This window comes from Aulonocara stuartgranti, assembly GCF_965226115.1.
Source record: "Aulonocara stuartgranti genome assembly, chromosome: 9".
NCBI classification, from domain to species: domain Eukaryota; kingdom Metazoa; phylum Chordata; class Actinopteri; order Cichliformes; family Cichlidae; genus Aulonocara; species Aulonocara stuartgranti.
The window spans coordinates 32,001,232-32,020,398 of NC_138960.1; the positions used below are offsets into that span (position 1 = coordinate 32,001,232).

General features: G+C 41.2%; 2 protein-coding genes across 5 annotated transcripts; one reads left to right on the forward strand and one right to left on the reverse strand.

The window, feature by feature from the left end:
- Positions 1 to 127: 127 nt before the first annotated feature.
- Positions 128 to 11,594, forward strand: LOC309713758 (NLR family CARD domain-containing protein 3-like). Of its 4 annotated transcripts, none has more exons than XM_082545580.1 (15): positions 128 to 405; positions 1,263 to 1,367; positions 1,584 to 1,703; positions 1,894 to 1,998; positions 3,299 to 3,403; positions 3,620 to 3,739; positions 4,635 to 4,739; positions 4,957 to 5,076; positions 5,933 to 6,045; positions 6,154 to 7,945; positions 8,928 to 9,101; positions 9,408 to 9,581; positions 9,723 to 9,899; positions 10,097 to 10,270; positions 10,687 to 11,594. In XM_082545580.1, exons 1-15 carry the CDS (start codon positions 323 to 325, stop codon positions 10,709 to 10,711), a joined length of 3,492 nt encoding a protein of 1,163 aa, XP_082401706.1. In that variant the 5' UTR covers positions 128 to 322; the 3' UTR covers positions 10,712 to 11,594. The 4 variants fall into 4 exon arrangements, with proteins under 4 accessions (XP_082401706.1, XP_082401707.1, XP_082401708.1 ...); XM_082545581.1 differs by having other exon boundaries at positions 1,599 to 1,703; XM_082545582.1 differs by lacking the exons at positions 1,263 to 1,367; positions 1,584 to 1,703.
- Positions 11,595 to 13,500: 1,906 nt separating this feature from the next.
- LOC309713759 (uncharacterized protein) lies at positions 13,501 to 18,545 on the reverse strand. Its single transcript, XM_082545584.1, has 2 exons — positions 18,461 to 18,545; positions 13,501 to 16,556 (listed from the first exon to the last, which is right to left on the reverse strand). Exon 2 carries the CDS (start codon positions 16,491 to 16,493, stop codon positions 15,447 to 15,449), a length of 1,047 nt encoding a protein of 348 aa, XP_082401710.1. The 5' UTR covers positions 16,494 to 16,556; positions 18,461 to 18,545; the 3' UTR covers positions 13,501 to 15,446.
- Positions 18,546 to 19,167: the final 622 nt, after the last annotated feature.

A 19,167-nucleotide genomic window follows, 5' to 3' on the forward strand; every position in this document is an offset into this window, starting at 1 on the left:
TTTATGTCATTTTATTGTTTATCTGCTACTAAATTACTATGCATAGTAAGCATGGCCATGGGGGAAGTGTTAAAATAAGCTTATATACCACGGGGGGAGAAGTGAAAGTGAAAGTGCTGGACTCCATTTTGGAGCCGACAGAGGAGCAGAAGGAGCGAAGCAGGGTGATCTCAGCATAATGATCGTTATTCTGCTGTCAGGGTGTCTCCGTGGGTGAAGCAGGGAAGCAAAGACGGAGCTTTTCATCAGGCGGAGGATTCAAAAAGCTGTTTCACTCCCGAACCTGACACGTGTCCGTCTTTCACTCTCAGACTGAGGGAACATGAGTGATTTGGCGGAAGAAGAGGACCGAAGCTGCCGGCCTCTGAAGAGAAACCACCCCAGACCCGGAGCCTGGGATCTAAAGTAAGACCCGGTTTTCGCCCAATGCTCATGCTGCTGCACCCGGGAGGGGCATTGACGTCGACTTCAACAGCAGGAAATTAACTTTGCACAAAATTATTTTCTGCCTCTTTTTTGCCATATTTTTCAATTAACCTAAATTTGACAGCATATTAAAACTGGAAATTCTGTGTTAAGTGTGCCACCCCAATATTTTTAGTTGCCCCCATATGGCCACAAGTATGAAAAACATTCTGGTTGCATCCCTTTAATTCAGGCTCACACGAAAGGTGGTGTTTGCCATCATTTCCCCCAGAGTGGATCGACTGACTGCCCGGTCAGAGACATTACCAGAGGAGCGGCTGATTATATAAGAGTAAACCAGCACGGATGCTGAATATCAGCCAAGAGAGAAATGCTGCACCGCTGCTCTGCGCTGTCCTTAATGTAACATCTGCATGTTAGAGTCCTTTGAACTTTACACTGCGGCTCAGCCTTAAACTTGATCCATTAACATTAACTCAGGTCCAAGTAGCGTGACGAGGAGACGTGGAAATCACTTTAGGTTGTAGACAGATTCAAATTAAATTCTTTGACTGACACTCGAGGCCCTCCATAGATCACCGACTGTTCACAACAAATTATATAAAACACATCAGATGTTTAAACTGAAGAAAGCTACAATCTGTAAAAAAAAAAAAAAAGAGCTAATTCTTCATTTGACAGCAGCAACGTGACTCTAAAGTTGCCACAGGGCCATGTTTATCCTTCTACTGTGTTCTACTATGAATTTAAAAAGAAAATGAGAGAGATTTGTAAGTCATTCCACTTTTTTAAATTTACATTTTACAATTTGTGATTTATTCTACATTCGTGCACAGACAGAGAGCGGCGTCTCCAGGATCCGACTGTTTGTCCATGATGAGTGACATTTCCATAGAAGCCCCTCCAGACTTAAGGAATCAACCTGGACCCTCACACACAGAGTAAGACTCAGTTTGTGCTGCAAACAGAGGTGAAGGTGACTCATGCTGAAGCAGGAAGAAAACTTAGAATGCATTCCTATGAACACAGCAAAGCTTCAGTGATGAACTTGTTTAACGAGCATCAACATAAACTCATGAATAAAGGAGTTCTTGCAGTTCTGTGTGCATCTAATATAAAAACAGGAAGGTTCCAGTTTATTATCTTTGTGTTTCCAGAGGTGGGCAGCACAGACACAGAGCAGAGTCTCCAGGATCCGACTGTTTGTCTATGAAGAGTGACTCCTCCAGGAAAGACCCTCTAAACTTCAGCAATCAACCCGGACCCTCACACACAGAGTAAGAGACCACTTCTTCTGAGAACAGACCTGATGGTTAACTTTCAGACCGAAGAACAACGCTTTCTTATTAGTTATGAATTATTAAATCAACATTCGAGTTGTACTAAAGAAATCCTGAACTTTAGTCCAGTTAATCAGATTCTGACACAATAAGAGCAATTTGTGATTTATTCTACATTTGTGCACAGACAGAGAGCGGCGTCTCCAGGATCCGACTGGTTGTCCATGATGAGTGACATTTCCATAGAAGCCCCTCCAGACTTAAGGAATCAACCCGGACCCTCACACACAGAGTAAGAGACCACTTCTTCTGAGAACAGACCTGATGGTCAGCTTTCAGAGCGAAGAATGTTTTTTAAAGCAGAACTATTAGTTCACATATATCTCTCTATTCCAGGAAACTTTTTATTGATTATATTAGATATATATTTATATTATATTTGAGTTATATCTGTCTGATAGATTACATTTGTTCATGTAAATGAGGAGTTTTCCTCACACACACACTGGAGGTTTTCTGGGATCTGTATTAGACCTGATACTTTACACCTTATAAACCCTTAAAAAACTGCATATGCTGCAGAACTGAAGAAGCCTCTTGGATCAGAGGTGAAACATCTCCATAAAAAAACGTAAAGAAGTCCTGTTGCCTTCTCTTCAAGCTCCTAAACCTGGATGACTGAGAAACTACACATATGTTCAAAAAACCTTCTTTCTCCTGTTTTTCTGTTCACGTGGCTGCAGACACATCTGGTCAGCGCCCAAACTGAGATAAAATTCAAAATGAGGAGTTATTTACCAGTTTGAGGATGTTGTCTTTGTTCTGTGATGTAAAGAGGATTGAGCTGATTTATATTTGACACAGTTTTAGAGCTGTTGGTGCGAGCTATAGACCCACCTCACACCTTTTTTTTGCCTAAGGTCTTTGAAAAAGTTGTTTTTAAGCAGCCTGCTGAGCATCTGTCAACAAACAATCTGTTTGAGCCATTTCAGTCTGTTTTTAGACCAAATCACTCCACAGAAACGGCCTTAATCAAAGTGGTAAACGATCTGTTGGTGAATGCAGACAATGATCACACTTTACTTTTATTACTTTAATGATCTAAGGCTGCCTTTGACACTATGGATCCCTGTATTTTATTGCATAGGCTAGAACATTTTATTGGAGTTACAGAAATATTTTTGTTATCGTGGCTGAGATCCTACCTGTCTTAAAAATGATCTCTCTGTGACCTGTGCAGTCAGGCATGTTTATGTTGACAATATTTTCACGGACCGGCCTTTAAGGTGTCACGGATAAATACAACAAAATGAAACCAGTACTGGTACCAAAAAAAACGAAGATTTTTTCATAAGACACAGGAAAAGACCCAGGGAAACCAAGTTACCCATAAAAATGATAACAAATGGCGATAAAAACACTGAAAACCATAAATTTCACACCCGAGCCTCAACTCTCGCAGCCCGAGACCAAATGACTCACGGACTGGTACCGGTCCCTGGCCCGGGGGTTGGGGACCGCTGCTTTAGTCTTTTTAATCTGATTCTGACACAATAAGAGCAATTTGTGATTTATTCTACATTCGTGCACAGACAGAGAGCGGCGTCTCCAGGATCCGACTGGTTGTCCATGATGAGTGACATTTCCATAGAAGCCCCTCCAGACTTAAGGAATCAACCTGGACCCTCACACACAGAGTAAGACTCAGTTTGTGCTGTAAACAGAGGTGAAGGTGACTCATGCTGAAGCAGGAAGAAAACTAAGAATGCATTCCTATGAACACAGCAAAGCTTCAGTGATGAACTTGTTTAACGAGCATCAACATAAACTCATGAATAAAGGAGTTCTTGCAGTTCTGTGTGCATCTAATATAAAAACAGGAAGGTTCCAGTTTATTATCTTTGTGTTTCCAGAGGTGGGCAGCACAGACACAGAGTGGCATCTTCAGTATCCGACTGGCTGTCTATGAAGAGTGACATATCCAGAGATGCCCCTCCAGACTTAAGGAATCAACCCGGACCCTCACACACAAAGTAAGAGACCGCTTCTTCTGAGAACAGACCTGATGGTTAACTTTCAGACCGAAGAACAACGCTTTCTTAAGCAGAACTATTAGATCACATATATCGCTCTATTCTAGGAAACTACTTATTGATTTAAAAACTGGGTTTATAAGGTATAACACAGTCGTGTATTCCAGCCCTAACCATGACCTTAATCGTGTTAGGTAGTATTTTCCAAAGCGATTTAGGTAGAATAAACGTACATGTGTGGATTCATTCTAAATGGTTATATTGTTTCCACATTTTTCTGAACTTGTAACATAGGGACATGTTGGGTGGCCAAAGTGTAATATACAGACGATTTGTCAGCTAGCGTAAAATGTTATGCTTTGGGAGTGAGAACATGTTGCTAAACTACCATGACCTGGATGACTGAGAAACTACACATACGTTTAATCAGATACTCACTTGAAATAAAAACTTTCTTTCTCCTGTTTTTCTGTTCACGTGGCTGCAGACACATCTGGTCAGCGCCCAAACTGAGATAAAATTCAAAATGAGGAGTTATTTACCAGTTTGAGGATGTTGTCTTTGTACTGTGATGTAAAGAGGATTGAGCTGATCTCCATTTTACACAGTTTTACAGCAGTTTAGGTAAAAGTGTTTTGACTTCCACAGTTTAAAATGCTAATCTACAATTAACACTGGAAAAAAGAAAACAGAGGTGTGTATCCCAAGTTATCTGTTGATATATTTTAACTCCATTCTTTATAAAGCACAGCACTACATATGCAGCTGTGAGGTTTTAGTATCATGATGCATGGGAACATTCAGGTTTTACTAAAGAAATCCTGAACTTTAGTCCACTTAATCTGATTCTGACACAATAAGAGCAATTTGTGATTTATTCTACATTCGTGCACAGACAGAGAGCGGCGTCTCCAGGATCCGACTGGTTGTCCATGAGGAGTGACATTTCCATAGAAGCCCCTCCAGACTTAAGGAATCAACCTGGACCCTCACACACAGAGTAAGACTCAGTTTGTGCTGTAAACAGAGGTGAAGGTGACTCATGTTGAAGCAGGAAGAAAACTAAGAATGCATTCCTATGAACACAGCAAAGCTTCAGTGATGAACTTGTTTAACGAGCATCAACATAAACTCATGAATAAAGGAGTTCTTGCAGTTCTGTGTGCATCTAATATAAAAAACAGGAAGGTTCCAGTTTATTATCTTTGTGTTTCCAGAGGTGGGCAGCACAGACACAGAGTGGCATCTTCAGTATCCGACTGGCTGTCTATGAAGAGTGACATATCCAGAGATGCCCCTCCAGACTTAAGGAATCAACCCGGACCCTCACACACAGAGTAAGAGACCACATCTTCTCTAAATAGTTGTTAATGTTAATTACAACACAGAGCTGTTGACATTTATTTGTCCATTGTCCAATCGTATTAGCAAACTGTCTAAGCTTTTACTTTTATAGAGATGTTCACATTTGATTATTCAATGAAGGGCATTTGTTTGGAAGCCCCTGGATGATACGTACCCTCCTAATCGCTATGGAAGCAGTAAGGGTGCACTTAGATTTTCAAAGGTCCTGTGAAAACATTATTTTCATTGTTATCGTATACACAAAGCAGGATGCAATTCACTTATGTCTCCAAGACATAAAGGCCTGAATGTAACTTTTCTCCTGATACATTCTGACTTTTTAGTTTGGTCTACTAGTCTTTTGCTAAAGCTTAGTCGTCCTGTCGGTATACAAACTGTAGTTTGGCCTTTTTAAAAACTTATTGTCTCAGCTGCAGCATATATTGTCCTAAAAGCTACTATCCAGCATTAATGGTGCTTTAACAGATGTGGAAGTTACCCATGCACAGATGCACTATTGCAGCTGTGCTCCGGTGCACTGATAAAAAGCCAGAGGGTTCCTCTGCTCTGTAGCAGGGACCATAGCGTCAGTGATTGGTCAGACTGTACAATAGTTTTTGATTTTCTTTCAATAATCCTGCCAAATCAAAACCAATAACATAAAGCTGTCGGTGAGGGTATTAGCATTAGGGCACATGGATGACTTTACTAATCATTACCTCATTTACATGTGTGATTCTGTTAAAGCAGAAATACAACAGAGGTGTTGTATTTAAATATGATTCAATAATGATATTTTTCTGTAAGCCAGCATGTTATTAAACTTTGATATTTATGACACTTCTGCAGACAGTGCTTCACTTCATGCAGGGACTGGTCTGCTTCATCAAAGCTGCCCTCCTGGCACCACTCAGGAACCACAGCTGGAGTCCAGACAGCCAGTCCGAGCAGCTTGATACCAAGTAAGACTGAACATCTATTTGCTGGTAGCTTCATTTCTGAAAACTGGAGTTTATCTTCTTGTTCAGACATTTAAGAGTTTTCTTATATTGTGTTTTCCTTCTTTTCAGTTGATGGTGGTTTGCAGGAGGTTTTAGATCATCATAAGCTCATACTGAAGAGGAAATGTGAACGTGTGACTGAAGGAACTCATGAAACCGAAGGAACCCTCCTCAACAGGATCTACACTGAGCTCTACATCACGGAGGGGCAGCCTGAAGATGTGAACACGCAGCATGAGGTGAGGCAGCTTGAGACACCTTCCAAGAACACCGACCAGGACACTCCAATCAAGTGCCATGAGATCTTTAAAGCCTTACCTGACCAACAAACAGATATCCGAGTCGTTCTGACAAATGGCATCGCTGGAGTTGGGAAGACCTTCTCGGTTCAGAAGTTCACTCTGGACTGGGCAGAGGGCTTGGAAAACCAAGACATTAATGTGGTGGTTCTGCTCTCATTCAGAGAGCTGAACCTGATACGAGATGAGCAGTACAGTCTTCTGGAGCTGCTCCACGTTTTCCATCCAACATTAGAGAAGGTCACAGCGGAGAACCTGGATCTCTGCAAACTTTTGCTCATCTTTGATGGCCTGGATGAAAGCAGACTTTCACTGGATTTCACCATAACAAAGATCATATCAGACGTCACACAGAAGTCATCAGTCTGTGAGCTGCTGACAAACCTCATCGAGGGGAGTCTGCTTCGCTCGGCTCTCATCTGGATAACTTCCAGACCTGCAGCAGCCAATCTGATCCCTTCTAGATGTGTCGACAGGGTCACAGAAGTACGTGGATTCACGGATGAGCAGAAGGAGGAGTACTTCAGGAAGAGACTGAGTGATGAAGAACGGTCCAGTAGAGTCATCTCCCACATCAAGTCATCTAGGAGCCTCCACATCATGTGTAGAATCCCAGTCTTCTGCTGGATCACCGCTACAGTCCTTGAAGACATGTTGACTACAGAGCAGAGGGAAGAGCTGCCCAAGACCCTGACGGATATGTACTCACACTTCCTTCTTGTTCAGATGAAGAGAAAGAAGCACAAATATCATGAGGGACAAGAGATGGCACAGGAGGTAGCAGAGGCTGATCGGGAGGTTCTTCTGAAGCTGGGAAGGCTGGCATACGAACATTTGGAGAAAGGAAGCATCATGTTCTACCAAGAAGACCTGGAGGAGTGTGGTCTGGATCCCAATGAGGCCTTGGTGTATTCAGGGGTTTGTGCAGTAATCTTCAAAAAAGAGTGTGTGATCTTCAAGGAACCAGTCTACTGCTTTGTTCATCTGAGCATCCAGGAGTTTCTGGCTGCCGTCTACATGTTTCACTGTTACACTAACAAGGACATAGAGGTGTTGAAGCAATTCCCGGGGACAAAGTGGGACAACACAAACAGTGACACATCTCTGGATGTCTTTCTGAGCAGAGTCATGGACAAGTCCCTCAAAAGTAAAAATGGCCACTTGGATCTGTTTGTTCGTTTCCTTCATGGCCTCACTCTGGAATCCAACCAGAAAATCTTAGGAAGTCTGCTGGGCAAGGCAGAGATCACTCCAGAAATCATCCAGAGAACCGTTAACAGCCTCAAGGAGAAGAAAACAAAAATCGCCCCCGACAGAAGCATCAACATCTTCCACTGCCTGATAGAGATGAATGACCTCTCGGTATCTCAGGAGATCCAAGAGTTCCTGAGGTCAGAAAACAGATCAGAGAAGGAGCTCTCTGAGATCCACTGCTCAGCTCTGGCCTACATGCTGCAGATGTCAGAGGAGGTTCTGGAGGAGCTTGACTTGAAGAGGTACAAGACATCACTGGAGGGACGACTGAGATTGATCCCAGCTGTGAGAAACTGCAGAAAGGCTCGGTAAGTCCAGGTGGAAATTTCTTTTGGAGTCAAACGTAGTATTTGACTCTACCAGTGTATCATTTGGTACCGATATGAAACTAACGGGAGTATGTTCAGTAAGTTCAACTCCATAAAAAGTAGACAAAAGCCGTGTCCAAATTCATGGGCTGCATCCTCCTGAGGACCCGGCCTTTGCAGTCTACGTGGGCCAGGTCCTTCGAAGGCCGGGTAGGCCAGAAGTGAGCGAACTTTAATCTCAGCCAAACCAAGTAACTTACGAACTAATAAAACACTGAAAAAAAGCCAAACAATAACATTTTTAAATTATCTAAGTAACTTATGTTTAACCTGAGTAGCGAAAGACCACGCTGGGTTTGAAAACGAGTTTGCTGTTCTCGCCAGCTCTAGTGAGCCTTGAACCCCGGCTAGCTATCGAGCTGGTGGGTAACAGATGTCTCAGAAAACGTCGGAGCACTTTTACAAATATGTGATATCTTAAAAAACTGAGCAGATATTAGAAGTTTACACAGCTACATTCTCACCTGAAAATATCTTAAAAGTTTATTTTGTGACCCAGAAAGACTAATAATAAAACTTAGTAACGGCTGCCATTGTTGGAAATTGGAATTGGCTGGGCCGCACTATGAATTCTGGGATATGGTGGGCCACAAAGGATACACCCAACCCATCCTTCAAATCTGGGGAAAAGGAGGATGGATTTGTCGGCCTCATTTGTCGGAGTCTACGACTTTAGACAGCCTTTGTCACATCGCTGTGACGCAATCGGCCAACAAATGCGGCCTCAGGAGGATGCAGCCCATGAATTTGAAGAAGCCCAAAGTCACATTAAATGCAGTGGACAATAACATTTTCCTGGAAAAGATGGCCTCTCGATATCTTTGGGGAATCTGATGTGGGAGTGTAGCAGACTGCGGACTGTATGGGGTCTATAAATGTATTGTAACACATTTTGTTGTATGTGTATTAATGTGTGTGACAGACTCCCTGGCTGTGAGCTCTCAGATACTCACTGTGAAGTCGTGGCCTCAGCCCTGAATTCCAGACCCTCCCACCTGGTACATCTGGACCTGAGTGGAAACTACCTGAAAGACCCAGGAATGGAGCTGCTGACTGGTGGACTCAAAAGTCAAAACTGTAAACTAGAGTTTCTGAAGTCAGTTCATACTTTAAATTCAAAAAATAATAATAATTCTTCCCCCAAGTGTTCAGTGATCAGATTTTCACAAACATATAATTTAATATCTAATATCTCAATATGTTTATGACTAACGCTAATGACTATAGATGCGTATTTGAATCTACAAAGAGTCTGAACTCGTCTTTTCCTGCTGAAGATCGAGCCAAATCCAAGCTCATCAATAACATAGTTTGACTCTCAGGCCTGTTTAATAAAAGGTTTGAGATTGTGAACACTAAATGTTCTCAACTAGGAGTTTAAACTGTTTTGTTCTGTGTCCAGTTTGAGTTCATGCAGGTTGTCAGAGACCAGCTGTGATTCTCTGGTCCGTGCGCTCATGTCCAACCCCTCCCATCTGAGAGAGCTCGACCTGAGTGACAATAAGCTGCACGATTTTGGAGTGGAGCTGCTTTGTGTTTTTCTGGAGAGTCCAGATTGTCGACTGGAGGCTCTGAGGTCAGAGTTTTCTTTTATTCTGGTTTCCTGCTTTTCAGTTGATGGCGGTTTGCAGGATTAGGAAATGTTAACACACTTAAAACCTAAAATACGATTTGATTGTAAAATATGTTATTTAGGTGATCTTTATTTTTCATTTAGGTTGAGGATCTGCAGATTGTCATCCTACAGTTGTAGTTTTCTGGTCTCTGCTCTCAAGTCCAACCCCTCATATCTGAGGGAGCTGGACCTGTCTGGAAACAACAAGCTGAAGGATGATGGTGTGCACTACCTGTGTGATTTTCTGGGCAGTCCAGACTGTAGGCTGGAGATTCTAAAGTCAGTCAACATTTTTCTTTTCCACTTCCTCAGTTTGAATCACTGCATCTATTTGCCTTTATTATTTTGTTTTTGCGTTGCAGTTTTCTAAACTTCTCTATGTTAAATTTTCTTCTTCTCTGAACACATTATTATCAAACACCTAACTTTGTGAAGTGGGAGTTTGTTTTTCTAAACCTGTTTTATTTTTTATTCAGACTGTGGGAATGCAGATTGACGAGGTACAGCTGCCATCCTCTGGTCTTAGCGTTGAAGTCGAACCCCTCCCATTTGAGAGAGCTGGACATGAGCAACAACTACTTGAAGAATTATGACGTGACAGCACTGATTGATCTTCAGAAGAATCCAGACTACAGACTGGAGACGTTCAGGTCAGTAGGAGGTTGTTATTAATCTGCTTCAGCCTCACCAATCAGCCTGTCATAGAAGTCCCCTCCTCATGATCTCCCCTTTATAGATTCTATGGCCTTCAGGGCACTTTTCTAAATATTCAACATTAAATTTGTCTTGAGTGAAATCTGCTGAGAAAAAAAGACTTGAATCCATTGAATTCAAATTTATTTATGTCGCATCAAATCATAACATCAGTCGCCTCAAGGCATTTTATGTTGTAAGGTAGCAACCCCTCTGTAATACAAGCATGCAAGTCTTTGAACTCAGCATGCTTAAGGAAACATGAGCGCTGAGGAAGCTGCTATGCTGCTCATGTGCTGCATCAGTGACTGACAGCTGACTGCGTGAGTCTCTGTAAACACTAACTTATCACCTCAATTGTTTCTCTTTTCAGGTGGGAGTCACCGATGCGTAAGTGAACGTATGTCCTCGTGTGCAGAGACGCTCTGATTGTGGCCATATTGTTGGGACGTAGACATTCATCCAGCAGCGACTGACAGAAGAGTGAGAGGAAGTGTAGATGATTGTCAGCGCTGCAGAGTGGACTGCACCGTTTTCAGAAACCAAACCTTCTACACAGGCTGCGATACACTGGGATCCTTTTTAAAGCTCCTCCGTTAACCCTCTTTGGAAATCCAGTCTGGGATCAAATCCACCGTTTGTACATTTCTTCAAAAGAATATTCAAATCAATTTTATTTATATAACACCAAATCGCAACAACAGTTGCCTCATGGTGTTTTATATTGTAAGGTAAAGACCCTACAATAATACAAAGAGAACAGAGAAAAACCCCAACGATCAGATGACCCCCTATGAGCAAGCGCTTTGGTGACAGTGGGAAGAAAAACTTACTTTTAACAGGAAGAAACCTCCAGCAGAACCAGGCTCAGGGAGGGGCGGGGTCCCCGAACACTGTTTATCTTGGCCTATCTCCCACCAACATATATGACTATATTTGTCAATAAATAAAGTATTAGCTGCACAAATCCCGCCCAGTAACTCCGGTGCCTTAGTGACTCACTCTCTTCCTGATTGGTGGCATCATTCAAATCCCGCCCAGTAACAGCTGCAGGTCTCAGGACGACTGGGTGACAGTAGACAGATGATGCGATGATTAGAGATGTGATTTTATAGAACGTGTTTGTTGCTGTTGTTTGCATTTAGCTCTGTGATAATGATGGCTGATAAATGTTTACTTATTTCATGGTCTGCGGCCTTTTAAAAACAAAAATCTGATCTGACAGAACCTTTAACTTTAAACAAATTTCCCGCGCGTGGGACTAATAAAGGTTATCTTATATCAGGTGACTTGGCTGGGATAACAAACTAAAATAAACCAAATCAGCCCGTCACACATCTTGTATGTAGCGTGGTTCAAAACTGACATAACCAGGTCACCTGTCTCAGCTCCGTTAAGGTGGACTGTCCTGTGGTGCTGTGAACTCTGCAGAGCACTACAATACACAAAGTTTACAAACACCAGTATTAGTTTATCAGAAACACCAGTATCTGTTTATCAGAAACACCAGTATCTGTACTTTTAAATTATTTGCCATTTTTGCCTTTATTGAATAGTGAAGACAGACAGAAAGCAGAGAGAGACACACAACAAACGGCCACAGGTCAGACTTGAACCCAGGCCACTGCATCTGTACTTTCACTTTCACTGTTTTTTTACTGTTAAAGCAAAAAATTATCTGCACTCTCCCACCAGAGTAAATTTATTTTTGCAATAAGAGTTAAATGTAAACATAATAAGAAAGAAAACAGTAAGCATAGTAGCAGAAATGTGCTCACAGTGCTGCAGTATTTAACAGGGCCCACCTGTTATAAATGCCAAAAGCTGGGTTGTGTGGAAGCTTGTTCCTGCCACTGAAAAAACTTGTTTTCCACATCAGTAAGTCATAATTTCAGTTTATGGTTAGAGTTCAAAGTGTTTTTGTTGTCAGTTTATAATTTTCTCAGTGTTTCGAGTCTGAGCCCAACCTGAACTGTAATTTCAAGTTTGATAATAACCTGAAAATTTGACTTACAGATGGAAAAAAGGGAGGAAACATGCATCGTTTTTGTTGATATTGTTGTTGTTTTGTCTTTCACTGATGTTAAATAACCGTTACCACAGTCACCTACTGACTGTTTTATTGTATTACCTCTGACAACCTGTTTTGTGTCTCTTTGTTTCTTGATGCTCGTTTGTGCCTTCAATATAAAAATGTTAAAATACACGACACAGCCCAGACTCAATAACCCTCATCCACATATACATTTTTCTAGACGATCAAATTCAGATTAATAGTGCTCCACAATGGGACTACACATAGAAAACAGCAGAAAAATGTGCATGGACGTTTAAAAAACCCAACATCAGTAAAGAAAGAACATCTGGTTGCTGTAGTTGGGTTTGGCTGCAAGATAAATATGTTTTCATTAGATTTAAAGCCATTTTTGATAACATGCATTATTATTGCTGTAAAAATGTGCACAAACAGTCACGAGCAGCTGCTGGATGGAGGAAAATATTATGAACTCTACCTGATTAACATCTAACCGAAAGAAGAAATTTTTTTTCAAAAGCTGCCTACTTTGGCTTCACCTGCTGTGGGGATGCCAACAGCTCGTCTCCTGTCATCTTTCACCAACATGGTGCTACAGACTAAAGTTAGAAACACAGCTTGCATCAGAAGATGCTTGACCAGTAGCAGAGGCAGCTAGTCCTGTTTGCTGAGGTGATGGAGGAATGAGCCAGTCGAGCTCCAGGTGTCACACGAGGCCTCCGTAAACAGGCTGTTAAAAGCTGTTTTTAAAATGGGAAACAACCTTTTTTATGTGAATGCAGCCAAATGTCTACTTTATATTTATCTTTGTAGTTTTTACAGCATTTAAGTGCAAAGCATAAATGTATGTTTACACTACACCTGTCATTTGAATAAAAAATAATTTCACAGAACGTGAACCTCAGGAGCGTTTTATTGTGAAAGATGCAATATTTAGCTTATGTCAACTGAGATGAGATTTGTCGTTTGTTGGCTTTTTGTCTGCTTGTTGCTCTCAATTAATTTTTTTTTATTAAAGAAATGTTTTTAAAAACTTGCAAAATAAAAAAACTGTGACACATGAAGCACCTTGTAAACCCCCTTCAGTATAAAAACTCATCCACACTCACTTTACAGGGTAAAAATGTGAACAGAAAACAGCAGCGCTAAGAATCAGTGGCATTTCCCTTTAATGCAATGTCGCAGGCAAAAAATGAAATCACCACAGCAAAGAACAAAAATGCAAAAAAATTAACACAGCAAACCTGCGATTTCACTGCATTTCAATTAAAAAGAAGAAAAACTAAAACGCTTCATAACACAGCTCGTTGCATCTCTTTTCAGTGTTATGCAGCAAACTCAGTTCATATTCGAATGATTTTCACCTCCTGTAAGATAAAACGTACAGTTATGACAGGATGAGTTTAAAATAACATTTGAAAGGTTTCGGCTCCTGCAACGAGTGAGCTCTGTGGCAATTTAATTACACACGGCCGGCTCTTTAAAAGCCACATTTTAGCCTCGAAAAGAGTTTTATGCTTGATTTAGTGTTGATGCATATTTCAGTACAAACTTCACAAACGCAGTTAAGACTGTAACATTTCATTGGTTTCCAATGTGTGGCCAGAGTCCACTAAAAGAGTCCTACATTGAGTATTCAGGGACCATTAATGCTAATTATCTGTATTCCTGTTACACAAAGTTATGTGTATTTTAAAGTTTTTTGGGTCTTTTTAAATATTTGTAGCTTTTTCACCTTGGAAAGCTCCTTCACAAAAGCTATAACACATACTCAACGAAAAAGGCAAATGAACAGCTTTGAATGTGTCTTCTGTCGTAACTTCTTGAGGTCAGCTGACCAGTAATATATAAAAATAACGCACACCAAGTGAAGTGAAAGGTTCAAACTTTTGGCATTTTCACTCCATAAACAGCTTAAATGTCTTAGTGTTTGGGGTGTTTCCTTTGTTTGCTGGTCCAGAGTGTTTGATCCTTTTATTTTAGCACCTGTAAAAAAAGATCATGTGATGTGACTGAAAGCTTGGGTCTGTTTGTGTCGGCTATATTTTTCTGTAACACTTCATGAAATGGGAGTTACACCTGGAAAGTTTCTGTAATAACGCCTCCAAACAACTGCATTTATGTTTGGAAAATTCAGTTTTAGTCCAAGAGTGCGATTTTTAGAAAACTGCACCAGATTGGCTGTAACCTGCTCTGATGTCTCAAACTTCAAAGTTGGACCGTTGGCCCTTTTTTCTAGCTGACTTTTACCCAGACTGAAACACGTCCCAGTTTAGATATATTCATTTTATTGATGTACAGTAGTAGTTACCTGCTGGTTGTAGGGGGCCATCATAAGTACAGTCCTGCTATTCGTGCAGGGAAGCACCTTGTTTGAGAAAATGAGCGCGTAAACTTAACCCTGAAACACAGCGGCTGCTTCTCTTTGGTGAAGTTTTGATCCACCTTTCACAGCGGAAGTGTTTCAGAAACAAGCGTTTAGTCTTCAAAGGATCTTTTATTTTGAAAATATATCAAATTCTTTATGCTGTTGCTGTCTCTGACTTCCTGACCTAATCGCCTGCTCTGTGCTGCTTAACTTTCTTTTAAAAACAGACTTAAGGCGACCCTGGAAGTCACTTCTGATGGAATCACAGCTGTGATCATTACGGGTTAACCTGCAAGGTAAGAAGACTAATCTGACTGTGTGTGTGCGCCACAGATATCAGCAACATTTAAAAAAGATGGTTACTGAAGGCTGTGATTAAATGTGTAAAATGTCTTTTAAATAAACACACAGTAGTTATATGGACGCCTGTGCTGATTCTGACCGTTTCCTGGACGTTTTTCTTTGAGACAAGTTTTTTGTCCCGTTTCATCAACTACGATTATCCTTAATTGAAAATAAAGGAAGGGAATTCAAATAAATCTTAGACACTTCTACTTAAACAGTAACATGTTTGGTCATTAACTGCACACACACAAAAAAGGTTTTCTAACTGTTAGGGGAAAAGTTTTTCTGCCCAAAGTTCAGTTCAGATGCATAAAATGTGGGATTTGACCTTGACGTCTGTGAGCCGCTTCACTCGAACACGAAGCTAAACGGTGAGTCTGGAGCGTCAGAAGTCGGAGTCGTCTGTCGCCGAGTTATCAGCACCGGCGGAGACTTCAAAAGTCTGCAGGCGGCTTTCATTAGCCTTCTGCTCAGTCATCTTCTTCTTGTTGTGGTTTCTGATGTGCACGCTCAGACCGCGCTCAGTCATTTCGTAGATCTGACACTTGGCGCAGTAGTACGGCGACACCCCGACGTGCCGGAACTGGTCAGCGAGGTACGACACGAGCGTCTTGAAGCCTTTGTTGCAGATGTCACAGCGTGGGATAACACCTGGATGCTCCTTCTCCAGGTGCTTCTTCAGGCCCCACCTGGACCCTTTGAACCCCTTCTTCTCCTCCGTGCCGGCTTCCTCCTCGGCTGCGCAGAGGCGGCAGACGAACACGGCGTCCTGGTTGGCGTGGCGCCTCGTGTGCGCGTCGAGCTCGATCTGAGTGCGGAGTGACTGCTGGCAGGAGTTGCAGAAGAACGTCTTCTTCCCCTCCATGTGGTGCATCTGCTTTAAATGCACCGCCAGCCCAGACGCCCTCTTGAAAAGCTTACCGGGCGGCGGGCACATCGTGCACACCAGTTTCTTACCTGAGCCCGAGTTCATCTCCATCACATCGCTGTAATCCTCTCCCAGCGCCAGCACGCTCGTATTGCTCACCGTGAACTCTTCGCTTTTGATCTCCTCTTCCTCGGTTACCAACCTCCTCTTTTGGCTCACCTGAGGTCGCAACCTCGCCGGTCTGGACGGCAGCAGAGCTCCGGGGTTCTCGCTGACCACCGGAGTTTTAACAATCGGCTCTTTCGCTGGGAGCGACCGATCTACGGACATCGTGAACTGGTAACTCTCCCCCTCCTCTTCAGGGTTTGAATACTCGATGACGTAGACGCCGTCATCGTCATCCTCTCCCACGACCTCGTCCTCTGCAGGCAGCGAGCACTCCACCTCGTAGAACACCTTCCCGTCGACGTGTGACTCCTCTTCAGCGATGTGAGTGTCGTCTATTCTCACGACTGTTATCTGGTCCATCCCACCGGCGCCATCCCAGTTTTTGTTTCCGGCCATGACCGAGGATGATGATGCTTTTCCTGCACCTCCGCTTTGAACGGTCGACTGCTTGGAAGCCGTCTGAAAGGAGAAAAATGTATTACATACGCAGCAAACAGATAAAATACTACAGAATGAAGGCATAAAAAGTCTTTCTGAGATATATCAATAAATCAATACCATATACACAGTATTTCCTGACAGTAAATATTGGTTTGTGACTGGCGTCCTCGTTCTGCTCGGCGTGGCAGCTCATGAAACAATCCTCCACCTGCATCACATCCTGGTTAGAGAGCAGCTCCATCTCAAAGAGCAGAACAAGGACTAACATCACCCAAGACGGTGAAGTCAAAGTCAGTCTGACCACAGGATCAGAGTCTGGCAGTCACAGCAAAAGCACTCTGATCAGCCTATTGTTGGAAAAACGGGAGACAGGAAGGGCCGATGCAAGTTTGTCAATAGTGAATCAACTTTCAAAATAAGAGCATATGGGAATATGTGATAGTGAACTGACTGAGATGCTGTCTGAAATTGATAAAACAATAAAAATAAATCTCAAAACACACCTGAGTGGTGTGCTAGCTTGGAACATGCTGGACTCATAACAGATCATTTTGTGTGGAAGAATACTCCTATAATGTGTGAAAGGCCCCTTTATATGAGAGCGCACTCAGAGCCTCAAGGACAAAGTCTGGTTTAGCAGAGAAAGTCGATAACTGCCCTTGTGACACCCCTCATCTCTGACTCGGGGTTTATAGGTAAACTTTCTTCATCCCTCTGGGCGGCCCACCAAAGTCTACGTGTGAAAAACACTTAACATTTATTCATAAATACTAAATATTATCCAAGTTTTATTTTTGTTTGGAGTGACCAGGATGGAAAGACTTAGAAATAAAAAGATCAGAAGGAGAAGTTAGACACACGAGCCTGAGGTGGTTTGGACATGTGCAAAGGAGGAGAAAGGATGTTGAAGATGGAGCTGCAAGGGAGGAGGAAGAGAGGAAGACCTCAGAGAAGAATCATGGATGTAGTGGAGGAGGACATGCAGGCAGTTGGTGACACAAAGGAAGATCCCAGGGATGGGGTGGGATGGAGCAGCTGAAAGATGTAGGTCTGCACGGTGATGGAGCTGAATTTGAGTAAAAGCAGTTCCACTCAGCAGGAAATATATTATTAATTAATGATTAATGAATATTAATATTACATGTCCAGGTATTTGTTCGTAGTTTTTATCTGTACATGCTTGTATGCTACTCATTCATTGATGCAGGTAAGCATTAACATATAAATAGACAATAAACAAGAGAATTATTGTTCATAATACAATTATTATATTATTATATACATGTACAATAACTACTTGTATTATTTACAAAATCTGTAATTGTGTTTATTATGTCAAATAATCATTTGTGATTACAGTAAGTATTTTACTGTTTATTTATGTAACTGCACAGCTCTTGCCCATAATTCATGCAATTGCCATTAAGACCATTTTTTCTATTATAATATTTTAATTTTCACATACATGTAGATTATATTAGCTACTATTATAATTTTTCATTATAATTTTGTATTCCTTTTTTTATAAGTGCACGTTTAAATGTTTATTTTGATCATTCCTGTTATAACAAGACTTCCATTCAAAATGTTCTGTTTTAAGTAGAAGTGAGACGTGAGCAGCGATACTTCACATTTTAACGAAACATTTTTTCTCTAATAAATAATCCGCCACGACCTATTTTTCTGCTCAAGTCTTTTCTGTTTATTCTTTTAAATAACAGCAAGAATAGAGTCAACATTCAGCACGACCCTGCAGCCGAAGTCAGCCATCACAACCATTAGCTTAGCAACGAACAGCTAATCAGTAGATAGAGGCAGCTCTGAGGTTCAGATTTCTCCACTATGAACTAGTTGGCTCTTTAACATTAAAGGAAAAGAGTTGAACTGCATGCACAAATGTTCAGGTACAGCTAATCGTTCACCTTTAATCGATGCAGATGGTCAGATTTCCTGCAGAAAGCTAGCTGAGCCACAAAAAGAAAACACACAAAAAGACGTGTGTTTTCTTTCAGGACAAACTAACGAGCTGAAAACACATGACAGAGCGCCCCCTGGAGCCCTGGATGTACTTTAAAAGTACCAGCAGTCAGCGAAAAACAGTTCAGTAAAAAACTGTACAACAGAACGATATTGTACGATAAGATACAAGTTACCCTAGAAGGGACTCAGTTACGTGTAAACTAATAAATAAAGTCACATAAAATGAGCTTAACAAGTTAAAATGTCATATAATAATAAATATAAAAAAATAAACATTTGTAATTTAGTAAGGAGCTCGGGGTAAATTTAAAAATAACAATTAAATTAAAATGGAATAAAAATGAGTAAAGGAAACAACAGAATAGCCCTCAACATTAAAAAAAATCAATAAAAAACTAAAAGAAGATTGTAAATAAAATACAATAAAATTTAATAAAATATAATTTTAAAAAAATCATAATTTAATTCGTGAAGAAGCTCCACAGGTTAAGGTACATGTAAGAAAAATATTGAAATAATGTTTTTATAAAATAAAATAAAACGTAAGAATGTGAATATAAATCAATACATTAATAGCTGAAGAAAATAAAACAGCCACAATAAAAATGTTTTTAACTGTATGATAATAATGTAAAAATTGAACATAAGC

Coding starts and splice junctions, on each gene's coding strand:
- LOC309713758 (XM_082545580.1), top strand. CDS start 323: ATGAGTGATTTGGCGGAAGAAGAGGACCGAAGCTGCCGGCCTCTGAAG. Junction 1,368..1,583: donor CCTGGACCCTCACACACAGA/GTAAGACTCAGT, acceptor TTGTGTTTCCAG/AGGTGGGCAGCACAGACACA. Junction 3,404..3,619: donor CCTGGACCCTCACACACAGA/GTAAGACTCAGT, acceptor TTGTGTTTCCAG/AGGTGGGCAGCACAGACACA.
- LOC309713759 (XM_082545584.1), bottom strand. CDS start 16,493: ATGGCCGGAAACAAAAACTGGGATGGCGCCGGTGGGATGGACCAGATA.